We start from the raw sequence: 17,691 nt of genomic DNA on the forward strand, positions 1-17,691 counted from the left end.
CAAAACACTCCCACCTCTGTGCTGTATCTAGATACTTCTCATCAGTACGAACAGCTGTGACAGCACTGTATCCTTTATAGTCAGTATTGTTGTGAAGACTCAGCACAGGCTTGCAGGGCCCTTGAAGTACAATAGTTGCCCTCTAACAATACATTTAAACCCAGTGTGTCATAAAGCCTGTAAAAAACAAAAATCGCCACTGTATGTGAAAATGTTCATCATTTCCTCAGTATCCTCCCGACATCAACACAGACTCTTTGAGGCTGTCTCCCTGCCTGCCCGCGCTGGCCGGCCTCCTCTCCTCGTGGGTGGAGTTTCATCCACCGACGTGCTGGTGAAGCTGGTTCCTAAGACAACACATGAAACATGCATTTGCATTAGCGAGGCTCGTTTCAACACCGACGCCGTGAGCTGACTTTACCACCCGCTCTCTGTGAAGAAAGCTACCAAAACAACCGCGACTTCCTGCACACACAGCGAAGTAGAGCGGATATATGATGCCAAGTATTTCAGCGACACTTTAAAGCAGATCTGCACATCGACGCTGGGACTCAGTCTATGTAAGTGCTGGACGATTTAACATTAAGTGGATTATGTTAAACGGTTAAAACTAAAGTTTGTCTGCCACTAGGCGCGAAATGCTCAGCACCATCCGAACTTAATATTGACTACAATGGAAAACACCAAACTGTGATAGTGCCCACTGGTTTCCAACCCAGGGGTAGTCATTCATAGTGCGGTCCCCAGAAACTCTGAAGAGGGGCCATTTTTTTTTTTTTTAACTTAAAGTCAGATAGAAGAGAAAAAAAGGAAACGTGCTTTGTGGTTAGGTGTGCACATCCTTAAAGCTGTCTTAACAGATATTTACAGTTTAGCAACAGGACTAATTATAATGTGTGATATCAAATTTGTTTAGCATGGTGACAGATCCATTTAAAAGTGTCACCTCAGCTTTCTAAGCTGAGAAATGAAACCAGTGACAAAGTTCCAAAAAGCTGCAGTTCCTCTAATGTCCACTTGACTTTGACTCTAAAAATGAGTCAATCCCCATAGAATCTTATTTCAAAGTGGCCACTTTAAACAGGATTCAAACACATGCGTGTAACATGGTACAAAAAATGTTGGCCTTTATGGATAGTTTTCATTTTTATGGAAACTCTTTAACGAGTGAATTCTGCTAAGTGAAGCTGCTAAAGTGGATGTCTCTGCTGTGTTTGAGCTGTTGTTCTCTGACAAATGATACGGCCTAGTGTGAGGTACTGACCATTCAACTGCACTTGTACAGTTTATGGATGCTCCTTGTTACTCAAGCTTGCTAGCGTTAGCTGCTAATTTTTACACTGGTCAAAATATTGATATTCCAATTAAAGTACAGAATTCAAAATCAAGGTTAATGTTTTTGCTTTTTAAGGTTTATAACTCTCCTGGAAAGAAAAAAAAAAATCACTCACTCAAATCACTTATCACTCTCCTGATAAGGAAGGATCACAGGTCACATGGGTTGTGAACCACTGTGACAGTGGTGTTAATTCAGCATCATGAATAATAATAATAATAATAATCATAAACAGGAAGGTTTGTATGTCTTTTTGTGCAAAGGCACTGATTTTGTTTCTTTAGCAGTTTTTAACCATAATGCATGAAGTAACAGCTGTCTCGTAGTTCAGTGTCCTGTCTGTCAATCAGTGTTTGTGTTATTGTTCAGTGTTGCTTGCTTGCTTGTTTTTCTCTTGTCTTGTCTTTGTAAAAAGCTGTGTGTGTGTGCGTGTGTGTGTGTGTGTGTGTGCTTTTTGACTGTGGTTCCTCCTCAGTTTCTGCAGAGGCTTCTGGATTTGTTCCACTACAAGATGCACATGAATAGCTTATTAAATCAGTGGAGTAAGTATTAAGATTTTTAATGAATTTTCATTCCATTTTCATGTTGTTTGCCAATGGATTGTAAATGCAACGACTCCAAAGCAATCTGACAGTGAACTGAGAAATCACAACTTTATCGCTCGTCTCGAGCTGTGATGTGTTTTGGTGCTGCACTGCTTACCGTAATGTCAGTGTGTCACCTCCACAGCAGCGGCTGTATGTGTTAAATAAGTGTGTATTTGATGGACTCTTGCTTTAAGCAGGTGAATCTGCTGTAGGGTATTTGTGTCTAGCTCTGCAATGTTCTGAAATAGAAAGACTTTGCTCAGCAGCAGCCTGTCTAAATGTGTCCAGAGATGGTGCGTTACAGAGGTGTCCCGTTACCTGGGCTCCATGTTCAACACATCCTGTGTAGGCTTGAAGTTACCAGCTACAAATGTCTGCATTTGACTTGGTGACTTGCTAAAATAACATGTCAGTTTTTATAAAATGATCACAATAATGATAATCTGCATTGGAGCAGGTTGGAAGTTACAGTGATGATCCATCTGTGTTAAAAAGAGCCAATTTTGTGACACTGAAAACCTGTTAATGAATTGCTAACCCACGATGCGATGAACTTGTGGTTTGTTCTTACCTTTTGAAATGGCTGCTTTAAGAACAGGAACCAGGTTTGTGAACACTCGCAGTCGACTTGCATTGCATGCATTAAGACGGCTTTGTCAGTCTGCTATCAGGCTGCTGTCAATGTGCACTCAGTTTGCGATTAACTTGGGTCAAGCTGTCAAATAACTGCAACTGCATAGTACTGTTTTTAGTAATATGGCGAGTAGCATCGATATGAAAATTATGAATCGCTTGTACAGAAATGAACTACAAATACTTAACTAATTACTCCTTACTTTCCTCCACAAATTGTAATTTAGTTGCTGCGAAATGGCATGGGTAGAACTTGACAGGTGAACTAACTTTTATTTAAGGACCTACCCACTTGACATCTTTGAAGTTATATAGGCTTTGAGGCGAGTGACTGAACTCACTACCAATTTGAGCAAATATACTGCTTTCCCACATTAGTTGTGATAGCTGGAATAACTAGCTTCTGTTGGCTAGTTTCACTTGTGATCTTTTTGCTCTTTAATCATATTTAATGTAGTAGAGGTGAGTCTGAATTATCAACACTGTATTCCCTGTCAGTGTTGGTCAAGTTAGTTGAAAGTAGCAATAGTAATTGCTAATTTTCAAAAGTAATTAGTTACTTATTACTTAGTTACTTTTTGAAAACATGATACACAACCTAAATAGGTAATAAAGCAATAGACCTGTCAGCCCAATTCTATTTTTTTTTTCTGCATAATCCATCATATAAAATTGAATCAAATGAAAAAGTCTCTTTTTAAAATGTGTTTTATTGGCTTTAATCTTTTAATTTTATGCAGATTAAATCACGCAAAAATTAAATTATATGCAGAAAATAGGTTTAACATTTAAGCCTTTGTTCTGCATATTCCAGCATATAAAATAAAATATTCTTTCTGTGTTTACACTCACTCTTTCAAATTGATGCAAGTAAAACAGAACAAAAATAAATAAAATGAAAAGATTCAGCAACACTAAGTCCTGCTGCTCTTAAATCTGTTGTCACCTGTTTAGCAGGAGTGGGGCTGGTGGAGGTTTGCCCGGTGTCGCAGTCATGTCAACGGGGGGATCCGAGGGTTTCTCTGTGAATGTCACATTCCCATGACAGTGTGCTAGGTGCTTGCTCAGATTTGAAGTTTCATTTTTCGCTGTAGAAAATTTTCTTTCCATGCAGAGTGTACAGCGGTGTACACTTTTTTTACTCAGAGTAATGTCAGTACTTCCAAGCTTTAAATGCTGCATGGTCGTACTCTGTTGATCTACACACACTGCCACAGAGGTTGCACGCGCTTACGTCATTGTCATGAGACACTCTCACAAACAAAATCACAGTTTAGTAACGCAATAATGCAGCGTGATTACGAGAAAGTAACAAGAATCGAATTACTTTTTTCGCAATATTAATCCCTTACCTAACTCGTTACTTGAAAAAAAAGTAATTGGATTACAGTAACACATTACTTAACACGTTACTGCCCATCGCTGTTCCCGATTCTGTATCCTCTATGGTACTTAAGCTCATAAGTAGACCAAGCTAGTTGGCTTGTTAGATAGTTAAAAAAATGTTCTATTAGTGTAAATAAATTGATTTGGAATAGGTTTGGCTTTGATGTTGCTCTAGCTTACAGGTGCTAATTGGCGAGCAAACTTTTAGAGTTTTAACATTATTTCTTGAAAGGTGTTGCAGCAGAAACAACATCAGTGGTGTGAAATATAAAAAGAACTTTGCAATAATATTGCTATTATAACATGAACGTAGTAAAATACAATTTTATTTATAGATTTTTTCTGTTTCTTCATTTATTTATTTAGCTTTGAACTCTTTGGGTCACATAGATAATTGCACTGAGTTGTTTTCCCATTACATTGTTGTCCCTGAACTCCTGGGTTTGTCTCTATTACGTATTACAAAAGATATGAGATTGTGCTAATCGCTGGCCAAAACAAACACCTACATCTGAGAGTTACCATTTGACATTTTAGACAAAGAACCATATGTAAATATAATAAAATATTTTACCGCTTGCTCACACAGAATTTATATCTGGAGTTTTTCTGATGACGTCAGGCTTATCTTCTTTTCAATGGTCTGTAGGGGCAGTGAGTTAAATAAATATGTATTTAGATTATTATCTCTGTTAGCCGCTGGCGTTGTAATCGGCGTGCTGTTTCAAGGTCAGAATTTTACCGCCTTTTTGTTTACCTTGACACTTCTGCTACATGGCTGGGAATCTTGGCTGCTTAGCTGCAGGGCTCATGTTTGCACTGATTGTGTAGGATGGATCATCCATTGAAAAAGCAGTTCTTAAGTAATCAGTGGTGTTTGCCTCAATCTATCACTGAGGGAAGGATTTCTTTATAAGCAGACTTGCTGTGGTGGAGAGGATTCTATGATATACACACATGTTTTGTTTTATTTTTATATAAAATCATACTGATGAGTGCATCTCGACTAAACTAAGTGCTCACCTTGCAGGTGGTAAATGCTGAGAATGTCATCTCTAAAATCTCATGTTGTTTTCCTCATATCTGCTCTCTGTGGTGTAAAATATCACAGAAAGTAACATCAGCACTTTTTAATGTGCTAACATTTCGAAAGGGTCTTTCTAAACCCAAACCATAATTTTTTACTTATACCAACTAACTAGTTTTGATGCATCAGCCAACATCAAGTAGTTTTTATGCCTTAGCCAAAGAGCTGAGTTAGGTGGCGAGTTTGTTTATCCCCTTGTCTCTCTTATAGAAAGTTTAATGCACATTATCCACGTTGTGAAGCTTGAATGTGAGCATGTTTACTATAGCCATCTTTGATTTTGAAACATCAAAAATTTACAAAGTGATTGCCACACTTGATCCAGTCAGACAACTCGTCTTCGTTGGTCGCTTGGGGTGGAAATGCACTTTTTTCCTATATAGCCTGAAGTTGACAAACATTGATGTTTGGCTCAAACACTGGATGAGTTCAGTGTTGCTGCAGCGATGGTGGGAGGCAGTAGAAGGGGACAGAGATACATTGTGCTGTTTCCACATTTTGTATGACCTCCAGCGCTGTTTTCAGCCCACTCAGCCATCTTGTACAAGTGGTGTCTTGTTCTCAAATGGCATTTTTCTTTTTCAGAAGAAAATATAGAGTGAGGCATCTCTCTGCCCAGTGTTTCCATAAGCGGTTGGGTGTCACTCTGTTGTGGAATAGAATCTTCACTGTTTGTTTGCATGCCATGCATAACCACAGAGAGAAAGAGAGACACTCGCTAATATGGTGAGACTCCCAGATGGCCTGATTGCATTTGGAAAAACCAAAGAATTTTGGTTGATCAATGAACATTAATTGACATTTTATAGACCATGCGCATAGACACATGCAATCCTTTTACGCCACTGTCTGCATGGGTACCATATGGGTCACATGTGCTGGTGAAAGTTCTCAGTGGATCTATGGTTACAATCAACTTATGACAGTGCAACAGCTTGAGGTGGTTTTTAACAAATGCCATTTTAAGTGTTTATTTTATTTGCTTTTCAGTTAATTAGTTTACTGTTGCTTAATTGGGGGTTTGGTTGCTACATGTTACCATGTCTTAAATTAAATCTTATATTAATATAAAATATACCCTTCTCTTTTAGCTCAATAAATCAAAATGCATGCTGTGTGTAAGCATTGTGTAAAATATCTTGTCTCTACTGTGAGCTTCACCTGCCATTCCTGTACACAGCAGAGCTTTTCACACATGCAAATACCAAGAGGGGAGAAAAGTTTAGGAGACGATGTAAGTGCGTGTCTCTGCAAATGCACAGTCACATTATGCTTCGATTTAGGGAAAGAAACAAAAGAAAAGAATCAGTCGGGCAATCAGAGATCAGTGTCTGAGTCCTGATCAGTGTCGCTGTTCCACACACATTAATTTCAAAGTAGCACAGAATTCTCAGTACAAACCTGTGTACTTTCACTTATGCACAACTGTGTTGCAAGGTGTGACATAAAACCGCAACGAGGCAGATTCAGTTGATTTTGAATCTTGTAATAATAATTTCATGCATCAACGGGGAAATGAAATTTTCAAAACATTGCCTTGCCTGGCCAGCTGTTGCCACTGGCGATCACTGATATTATTCGTTGGCACAACCCGAGTATGCTAGCTCGTCCTAGAGGCAGTGACGCAGCTACTAAAACAACAGATACTACAAGAGATGCCAAATAAACTTATTTAAACATTTATATATACTCTTCAGTGTTTTACTGTTTAATCTCACAACAAAATGAATCTTGTTCTCCAGCGATGATTTAACTTGGCTAGACCAAATTGCCTACATAACTGTTTGTCTGTGTCTGGCCCCTCCCCCTGTATCATCTCATCATTTTTGTGTAGTCATTACCAAGAGATTACGCTTAAATGTGCGCAACTATGGAATTTTCTTCCATGGGGATGTGGTTGGGAGCCACAACCACATTACCACTTCACCATGGTATTAAGAACTATACCGCAGGGCAGAGCACATTACAGAATTACCACCATTACAACTTTGTTGTATCTGAGAATCTTTCCATCCTCTTAATTATATTGTAACGAAAGCATTGGGAAACTGAAACAGTACAAACTTGAGATTGTTTTTTTGTTGACACTTGACACTTAATGTTCCAGATGTTCCAGTAAAAACAAAACCAGACGCTGCGAAAGTGTGGGGTGGTGTAGCAGAAATAGATTCAAGGTAAAAAAGAAACAAAAGCCTGTAACTTGATCTTTAGCACAGTAAACGCACACAGAGAGGTCAGTGAAGAAAGATGTGGAAAAGAAGTGGAAAGGAAAAACCTCCTTGCTGTCTTGAGAGCTTGAAAAGAAGGCAACTGTGCTTCTTTAGGTCTGTTTTTTGAAACACCTTGGTCAAAAGCAAAACCCAAGAAAATGACACCTCCACTGAAAAGTTCATCAGGGAACATACCAGTGAAGACAGGTTACGATTCCTGTGCTGTTAGTAAAAGCATTGAGGAGGATGGAAACCTCAATGCTGAATTTTATCGGAACCCCCCCCTACACACACACACACACACACACACACACACACACACACACACACACACACGGATCATTACCTACTGTTTGACTCCAACTGGCCACTAGAACTTTGGGTGTAGGGTCCTAATCACCCCTTCTTTCCATCCATCCATCCATCCATTCGCTTCCGCTTATCCTTTTCAGGGTCGCGGGGGGCGCTGGAGCCTATCCCAGCTGTCATAGGGCGTGGGGCGGGGTACACCCTGGACAGGTCGCCAGTCTGTCGCAGGGCCAATACACAGGGACAGACAACCGTTCGCACTCACATTCACTCCCGCATTCACACCTATGGGCAATTTGGATTACTCAATTAACCTGTCCCCACAAACTGCATTTCTTCTTTCCTCTAAAGAAAAAAAAAGAAAAGGATTGCACACATATAAAGAAAACTCTTAAAACAGGCATTTATCCAAACCTCAATGCACAGCAAAGAATACCAGACATGAAAGACAAAACACCCAATGCAAGCTTAAAAAGTTTGTGCAGTGCAGTGAGGAATACTTGGACTTCTGCACTCAAAGGAGAAACGGCACACATTCAAGGATGCCCTTCTTTGAGGGAAGAGTAAAGGAGGTCAACTGCATACACTGTGAATCACCACTTAAAGTGGAGCCCAGGAGTCCAGGTGGTTTAACCCCCACTCGCACCTTGCCTAAGGTGCTGTCAATAGCTAACATTATGGTGGGCTGGGGCAATGTATCACAGCGGTTTCACCTGTCGGCCCCGGTGACGGGAATGACCCACATGTTTTTTCCACACCTTAACTCATGTGATGACTCATATAATCGTTAGTGGGTTAGTGACCCTCAGGGCTACCACCTATGGGACAGCCTCACTAGGGATTTATTACCTTTGGCTTTCCAACAGTTGTTTTAGAATTAATGAAGCGTCTTGGATGTGAAGCGAAATGTCTTAATAAACCCTGAGGAAGTTCAGTTGCCTACTTTTTTTACTCAGTGATAGGGATGAATTGTTAGTAGATCTTGGTTAAAAAGGTTTTGCAGAGATCTTCACTCACACAGTTGAGTTTTGTGTAAATATTTTCTGCAAATGTGTAAATATGAGAGCTTGATGCTGAACTATACTTATTTTATTTTTAATTATGTAGAGTTTGGACTGCAAGGCTTTCTTTGCACACAAAAAACTAAAAAAAAAAAAAAATTGTTGTTACCAATGACACCCAGACTTCCTGACTGAACAACAGTGTTGCTCATGTCCTGCACATGTTGGACTATTGTATGCATAGAGAAATTGTTCACATGTGACTACAAGTATCAAAGTTACCCACTTTTGTTAATGGCTGCAATTCTGGAAGTGAATTTCCAGTTCATTTTCTCTCTCTTTTTTTTTTTTTTTTTTGTAATTTTTCATTCATATATTTATGCATAGAGACATACGTAGCCATTGAATTGTTGTTTTGTTTTGCTTTTTTCCTCTGTCCCATCTGGCAGTGTAGCAATCAGAATTGTTGTCTGAAGGTGAAAAAATGCCAACAGATTTGCTTTCGCAAGTAGAGCATTATGGCATTTGCTATAACTGTCTACTTGATAGTGATATTTTATTAGGATTTTTTTATGTTGGGTTATTAGAACCACAATGTACAAGACCGGCGGACGGAAAAGAGAAAAAAAAGTATGTGAAGTTGGGGAGAAAGTTAACAGAAGGAGAGAACAATAAAGGAGAAGAGAGATGGAGAGAGAGAAAAAACACTGGGAGTCTGCTTCAACACCTGTTTAGAGAAAAAAAAAGAAAACAGCAGAGAAACCACAGCAACAGCCAACATATGCAAAAATAACAGAGACAATGTTAGTGAACAGCACACAGTACTAATAATACAAGATATTTTTAGAGGCAGTAGCAGCCCAAGATACTGTGTGTCTGTGCATACCTGTTTGTACACCTGTGTGTGTGAGCGCTAATAGTGGGTGCGGGGAGCCACGGGCCCTCCTGTCAGCACTTAAAGCCGGCATGGATGAGACCTGGGCCCCAGACATCCAGAGGCCCCCCCATGATGACCACTGCAGGGACAGTCACGGCGCCCACTCAGAGAAGAGCAGAGGAGAGCTTTGGGGGAGGGGTCATGCAGCAGCAGCTGTCACAGTGCAGAATTGGATGGCGTACACACATTTACACTCCCCCATACACACTGTGTACTCCCAGGTCCAGGAACCAATACCCCCAGAGGGGCAATCAGCCCCCAGAACCCAGGAGATAGTCCCCTTCACTTTGAGGTGGAGACAAGCAGCAGCCTTGCAGCAGAAGATAAATGGTAAATGGCCTGTATTTGTATAGCGCTTTAGTTAGTCCCTAAGGACCCCAAAGCGCTTTACACATCCAGTCATCCACCCATTCACACACACATTCACACACTGGTGATGGCAAGCTACATTGTAGCCACAGCCACCCTGGGGCGCACTGACAGAGGCAAGGCTGCCGGACACTGGCGCCACCAGGCCCTCTGACCGCCACCAGTAGGCAAGGGGTGAAGTGTCTTGCCCAAGGACACAATGACCGAGACTGTCCAAGCCGGGGCTCGAACCAGCAACCTTCCGATTACAAGGCAAACTCCCAACTCTTGAGCCACGATCGCCCCAGCAGTCCACCAGCCCGACCTGACAGCCAGCTCCTCCTCCCGGCCTCCATCCGCGGACGGCAAACACAGAATGGTGGTGTGAAGACGCCACTCCATCCACTCACATGTGTTGTTGATGCGTGCTGTTTTAAAGTGTATTTAAAACCTGCAAAAAGATGGTAAAAACCTCCCTGCCAGCTAAAGAGGTCCTTAGTTTCACCAATGTATCAAAGGCCACCGGGCCAGGGCCGGGCCCCAGTGCTTATTTGTGCTTCTGAATGGTTTCAGAGTTTTATGAGTTGTGATTTAAAGAAAAGGTTGAATGTTAAAATAAATATCGTATTTTTTAGCCGTTAACCGTTTTAAGCCCATCAGAGCATGTGCTTTCCGATTTGCGTAACAATTTTTAAATCCCGGTAGAATTGCAACCAAATAAGCTAGCACAATCATTTTTTGGAGGAGTTGGAGGAAATTGGAGGATTTGTACTTACATTGTCCCAGGTCAGTTTCCTTCCACTAATGCCTTTGCAAATTTTTTTTAAAAAAGTTGTTTTTGACAACAGCAAAAAGATTGTTTCCAGAAACGCGCTTTGCCGATCTGATCAGCTGTTCATACCACTTTCTACTTTGAAATAAAAATCATTGTGAACTATCACTTGTGTATCACATTCTTGCAAAAGCCAGAAGTGATGTCATTTTTTTGTGGGAAAATGTTATAAATTGTGCACAATAATATTTATTTAAATTTTTCCTGCTGTTCATAAAAATTAGTGCATCTCAAAAATGAAACTATAAAGACACTCAAAATATATTTCCTGTGTTTGGAAACTATTTTGGTCAACTTTTTTACATTTACAATTCTGAGGGATATACCTCTGAAATTTCTGTAACTAGAAAAATGTATAAAACACAAAACAATTTTCAATTTTTTTGTAGTTTATTGCACATTTTTACAATTTATGTAGTTACTATGGACTTAATGCATACATATTATTGCAATTTGGGATGTAATGGTTGTATTTATGTATAGCAACTTGAAATGCTCCAAAAATGGCACTGCAGCATGTAAAAATACAAAGATAAGCTCTGGTGGGCTTTCTGTCTTGCAGTATTAATGGTAATGCTGAATCACTACTTTGTCAACCACACTTGGTGGTTGACAACAATGGGGTGCCACAGCTATGCATAGTCTTGCTCTGGGCCTCCCTTATTGATCTGATATCAGCAAGTCTGATGCATCAGTGATCCTCTAGCCTGCCATCTCTCGTTTTGCAAACTTGCAGATGAAGGCAGAGCTCTGAGGCTCCTGTGGCTCCAAGACAAACGTCACCTCGCTTTGGAAAATCCATGAAGCAATTAACAGCTACTGTGGCTTGGCTCAGGCTAGTTGAAGTGCTCAGCTTTAATGCACCAGGCTTCTGCCAAAAATGTCATGACTAGAGGGCTGTTACGTGCAGATTAACACTCTGCTGCGGTGCAGTTACCCACATCATCTCCATGCTTTATGCCTGAAGTCAGTGTGGCTCTGAGGATCATGTTATCCAGTCATATTCTGGCTACAATATCAGTTCTTCACAGAACTGGCAGACTGGGTTTTTTTCCTAGGGAAGTGTGATGATTTTTGACAAAAACCACAGAGATTTTCACCCTTTTCTCAGTAATAAACAGAGCTGAAATTTCTTCAGTGAACTCACTCCTCTTTCTGTGATTTTAGTGCAGTCCAAAGCTGAATCTTTGTATTTGAAAGATCTTTCTTTCTACAGAATTTTGTCAGCTTAGCATTAGATTCAGCTAATGCTAAGCATTCTAAATACCTCCACAACTCAGAATTGTGGAGGTATTTAGAAAAATTTTGAATTTGTAAATGAACAGAAATATATAACCAGATGTACAACTGCCTGTGGCAAATGTAAATAAAGCTAACCTAGTCTCTTTGCAGACTCTGCAGAAATGACCTCTTATATTGCTCTTTGCATAATTGTCAGCTTGCTTGCATTATTGACAGCTCCTCCATGGATAATTTCTTCAGTTGCACAATGTTTCTGAGTTTCATGTGTGTATTGCTCATGTAGCTTTTCAGATTCATATGTGGGATTTTTGCTAGGTTATTCCATAACCCATCATTTTGTCTGGTTGGGCTCTTCCTTATTAATTTGCTACTTAGGGTCATTATTCTGTTGAAACATCCTCAGTCCTGGACACATTGGCAGTCACTGGAAATCTTCAGCAAATGATGGTGATTACAGCAGAATTATTCATTTCAAATTTTATGGAGATGTTTTCAATCCTCAGAGGTCTAAGTCAACCTCAGTGGTGACCGTAACGGTTTATACATTTTGAAAAATCAATTGCAGTCTTGTAGCATGGGGTTAGGAACTTTTATTTTTATATATTTTTGTATGATTTCCAAAATCATTGGACAAAGAAATAATCGTTGTAATTGACACACAGTAAAAAAAAAATATTTACATTGTTTCCAGAAAAGGTTCTGCTTTTCTTCAAAGCTGATGATTCTGTGATGATGACTTGGTTCTCAAAGGGTTACATCCCTTGCTAGAATCAGATATCCACAAGCTTTTATCTGAAGGTCACAGAAAGCTTTTTATATATTTTCATCACGGGATACACTTCAATTGAAAAAAGATCAACAGACCTGAGATCAGAGGCTGAAATAACCCTTCTAAAGAGGGTCAGTGGAACCTCATCTGCTATCTGTTTCAATTTCTTGGATTTGAAAGTGTAAATAACTGTAGGGATACATGCTGACATCGTAGTGTTGTGCTTGTGACTATACTTGTCAGTCTTGTCTTTTGGGAAGTTAATGTGTCATCAAGCTCATTACCTGGTGTTTGGTTTAATTTAGAGAAGATACCAGCCAAGACCCTTGTGTAATTCTTATTGAATTGGCTTCAAGTGGTAATACCTGAATCTAGGGAGACACTGCACTGATGTCACCTAATGACGTGAAATTCCTGCATTTGCACTTTTCCCAGTATGATCCTTCTGACATTCTTCTGTGAGAATCCTCATGTTGAGAGGCAGAGCACTGAAGAAAAATGTTGCCCTGGTGCGAAGTGGTATTTATTTTGCAACTTTCTTGAACGGCATTCCTTATCAGCTGGAAGGACGTCATTGTGGTCATGGCCAGCATTACTATTCCTGTTGAGGGGGTGTATGGTCAGACAGGTCTAACTCACAGCGGGTTGTGATAACAACATATTCCGGCATTTTGTTTGCCTAACCTTCTCATCTTATGTTTGGGGAAAAACAGAAAAAAGACAAAGCTTGAGCTCTTAAACCTGTCATGGATCACTTGGAGTAACCAGAGCAGCCAAATTATTCTTTGCTTGATGAAAGACTGTTTAAATCTTTATAGCAGTGTTGAAGAGTTAATATGCAGTATGGTAGCACATTCTTATTCTGCCATCTAAATGTGGATGTTGTGGCTGGTAGAAGACAACGACAAGTGGTAAACCTAAAGTGAAGGCTTAAAAAAGTTCAGAACCAGCTTATGATGCAACACTTGGAATGTCCACCTTTTCCTGAAATGCGATGACTTTGGAGACAGCGGAGTGGAAAATGAGAGGGAGGATGAGAAAAGCAGACAGAAACAGAATGTGGAAACGCACAAGAATCTGAAACTGAGACATAAATCATGCAATGTGTTTACCTTCAGCTGTAAACGTAGCCATGTTGCTTCACTGAGTGTACTGTTAGCAGAGCGTACATGACAACACTTCCACTAAATTAATGAAAGTGGCTCTCACTGAATGTGGAACAGCGCAAAAGTGGACTTCTGTTCAATTTTTTTAATTTTTCACACAGTCCATTTTATTCAGGGAATTACTCCAGCAGCTTTTATAGTTATAGTTTCTTATCAGATTCATTTTGATGGTAAAACACACCATTTGAAAGTTTAGGCTGAGATAGTTGGAGACAGACAGTGGATCAAAGAAACATGAAGTTCTCGCCAATGTTATTCAGTAAAATTTGCAAGTTTCCCCCAACAGTGCCAGAAATAATTTCATCTAGTTTCATTTAGTTACACTTCATCATAATGTGACAACAATGGAGTCTAAAAGCTTGCTGACAGGTTCGAGAGCACGACGTCCTTCATCTTACAAATTTGGGAACCGATCAGTCAAGATGAATAAGGAAGAGAGATGATGGATGGAGGCGGGAGAAAAGAGATGCGGAGAGATTGACAGTTAGATGATGGGGCTGCACTGTAAGCATTTCTCTCTGACAGTGCCAGAGCTGAAAGTGCAGTGATTGTTTAGTCTGAAGCTGAATGAACAAAAGCAGCGTGAATAGCTGGGGTTGATTCCCCCGACTTTATTGACAAAACCCTGCCAATTGTTTTAGCGTGTCAGCGCGCGCTTTCCACCAGCGTCATTGTAAAGGCAACTGAGATTGTTGTTGGGGGAAAAACAAACTGACCTTCACTGCTGTCACGCCAGCCCTGTGTGCCTGGAATTGGGTCAGGACTACCCACTTTGTGAAGGAACAGAGAGCAATCTTCACAGTGGGAACGTTATCCTACCCATCTGCACTCCAGAGTTACAACCAATATTTTGAAGAACTGAATGAAGAGAATAAGGAAACCATGCTTAATAGTTTTGGCACTATGGCTGGTGGCTCACCAGGCCTAAGTTCTTGCCATGGTAAGCCTAGTGTAGGATCAGGGTTAGCACCTATGATGAATTAGACCTCATAGGATTTCAAAGAAAGAACTGTAAAGTCAGAAAGTTGACATGACTGGATATCTTTTTACATAGGTCTAAAACCATTACGTTAACTACAGTTTTATGAGAACAATGTTAATGGAGGTTTAGTTAGCCCACAGTAAGTGAACCGAAAGGTAAAACAGTAAAAACCAATGATGCGAGTGTCTAAACAAAAAGGTCTTCAAGTTAATGACCAGGAAGATAGTCAGGGATAGAGCACAGGACAAACTTTCAATAGTCCCTATGTGCTGATTTTCAATATGAAACTTGGGCTGGGGGTTGAGGAATGGAGGTCAAAGGGTGTGGGTCGACTCAGAAGTCCCACAAAACAACAAAACCCACAGTGCATAATTTGCCTCTTAATAACTTCTCTGGAGCCTTAGACACTAAGTGGGGAGTTTCTAGTAGACAACCTCAGAGCTGATTCATAGCCCCCGCTATGTTGGGGTGGATAGCTAGAAATAATAGATAAGCACTTTGGACATGATGAAACTTTGCAGTATACAGTTAGTAGTATACTGTGTGTGTGTACGTATGTGTACGTGTGTGGCTTTTTTGTTGTCTTGCCCTGAGTTCACAGTTGAACACGAATGCAAACTCTAAGACACTGATCACTTCATCATCCTATGGTGTAAGGGTCTGTGTGGACGTCTGCTGCCTGCCAGTCTTTTTGTGGACTTAGGCATGTTGACACTACACTACAATGCCCTAACGATAAACACGCTCTTCCAACTCACGTAAAGCAGACTTTCAAGTTGAACAGTTGAACAGAAATCTCCTCGTCTTTGTCCTTCTGATAACCGGACTTGAAGTTCTTGTTACTGTCTTAGCTTCAGATGCAGGACATATATAACTGTCTTATTTATTAGTAATTCACTGATAGTCCAGATTGACTCTTGACTGTGTTGTGTTGAAGATAGAAACTGTTACTAAACAATTTTTAGAAAGATTCTGTGTTCAGCAAGCAGCCCTGCCCTCATTTTAATCATTTTAAAAATCTTTTTTTTTATCACCTTTGCTGCAGCCTGTTAAGTGGAAGCGTTTTCCCTCATCTATGCTGCCTCGTGTAGGTGTGAAATGATACCTTTTGTGAGCGTCTTGTTGAGCTGTAGTTGCTTTCATGCTGTTAAATGCATAAATTGCCCTTTTGGTTGGTGTGTTCAGTTTAGCAGCAGTGAGCAAATACATATGCGCTCTAATATACAGTCCAGATCAAAATTTTGAGAGCACTGGAAAAATGGCAAAGAATCATATTTTGCATGGTTGAATCTTAACAAGGTTCCAAGTAGAACTTCAACATGCAAGAAGAAGAAATGGGAGTTAGACAAAACTTTTTTTAGAGCATGCTGTTTATTGAAAATAACGCTTAAACTGAAACAGAGTTGGAATATGTTTATCACAGTGTGAACATAATTATCACAGATGCTTTAAGGGCATGTTGTGAGCATGTGAATGGCATTTATATACTTTGCAACAACTGAATAACGGAGCCATAACCAGCTGCCTCTTTAGTGAGTTTGTCATCCTGATGATGAACTCCAGCTCCGCCATCATGGTCTACAGCTGGGAGGTTTAGTCCCTGCTCTGCAGCTTTGGAGAGCATCATAGCAACATCAGCCCTCTACCAACTCAGTGGAGCGGCTTTCTAAGATTTTGTGCCCTAAAGGTAATTTCAACATGCAGTCGAAGATGGTGGAGGTTTTGTACAAGCCTGCTTTAACTTGCCCTGACATCGCCTAGAAAGACACTAGATGGAAAGAAGCAGTGTTAGCTGATTGGCCCTTTCAAGTCTAAGTCTCATTGGTGATGAGCCTAATTTCAAAAATACATTTAGCAAGACTGTCTACATTCCCAGAGTTTTTTATTTAACATTGCAGAAGCACAAAGTGATTATTTTCTTGTCCTGTTTGTTGTGAAAATGAACTAATAACTATAATAACTAATCCCAGGACAAAAAAACATTATTTTGTAGAGGGTTCACCCTAACTTTTCAGTCTCTGTTTTCCCAGCGGACATCTCCACGATGTGTGATGTGGATGTGTCATCAGAGCCCACCAGTCCCACCCTTTATGGTGAGTCTTCAGACAAATACTACCATGTGGAGCGATGGCAGAAGCTTCGCACGGCTGTCCGTAAACTGGAATTCTGGGAAAATTTCAGCGCTGAGCTTATCGGGAGTGGCTTCTTCTCCAAAGTCTATAAGGTATTTCTTCTGCCCCCTCCACCCTTTCTGTTTTGCCTTGTCAGCCTGCAAATGCCATCAGACCCTGCTTTGTCCAAGCCACTAATTGGGACATTCTTGCCATTCTGTAATTGGCCCACCAGCTTCGGGGAACCTTTGATTTTCTGTACTCAACCCCAGCTTAGACCTTACATAATTCTTCTGCTGGAACAGAGCTATTGGAAGAGCTATTATACATTTAGACTTTGCCCCTGATGAAATGAGTTAGAAAGAGGCCATGGGATTTGTGAGTGAGTCAAAGTCAGCACTTTGCCCAGAAGGAGTGTGCTCTCTGATTTTGGACTTTTGTTCCAGTTGAGTCAACTTAGAAAGCTAAGCTTGTTTGTGGTCAACCGTATAAATTGTTAAAATAGCTCTCTGTGGCTTTGGAGATGCCAATGATGGAGTAAGACTATTACCTCTTAGAAAAAAATTGAAAGTATAAAACATGCGTAAGTTTTGCTAATATAAAAACAAATAAAGATTAAAAAAGTCAATCACAGTACAGTTGTGATTGGTAAACTATCCATAGATGCCTTTTTTTGTACCAAACAGTGAGCAAGTGTTTTAATATTAGAAAATTGGGTATTTTAACATGACAGTCTATGGGGATTAACTCTCTTT

The 17,691-nt window shown here is 40.2% G+C and overlaps 1 protein-coding gene across 2 annotated transcripts in view; it reads left to right on the plus strand.

Moving 5' to 3' along the window:
• The first annotated feature begins 251 nt into the window (after positions 1–251).
• zgc:162952 (PKc_LIMK_like_unk domain-containing protein) overlaps positions 252–17,691 on the plus strand; it is a 28,744-nt gene continuing 11,304 nt past the window's right edge. Inside the window, exons 1-3 of one of the 2 annotated variants that reach the window (XM_040050121.1) lie at positions 252–560; positions 1,812–1,878; positions 16,856–17,049. In XM_040050121.1, coding sequence (XP_039906055.1) covers positions 1,848–1,878; positions 16,856–17,049 — 225 coding nt within the window. In that variant the 5' untranslated portion in view covers positions 252–560; positions 1,812–1,847. The remainder of the gene's footprint in view (positions 561–1,811; positions 1,879–16,855; positions 17,050–17,691) is intronic. The other variant, XM_040050122.1, reaches the window with a different exon arrangement.

Source organism: Simochromis diagramma, unplaced genomic scaffold (genome assembly GCF_900408965.1).
Source record: "Simochromis diagramma unplaced genomic scaffold, fSimDia1.1 OVJJ01000159.1, whole genome shotgun sequence".
NCBI lineage: Eukaryota > Metazoa > Chordata > Actinopteri > Cichliformes > Cichlidae > Simochromis > Simochromis diagramma.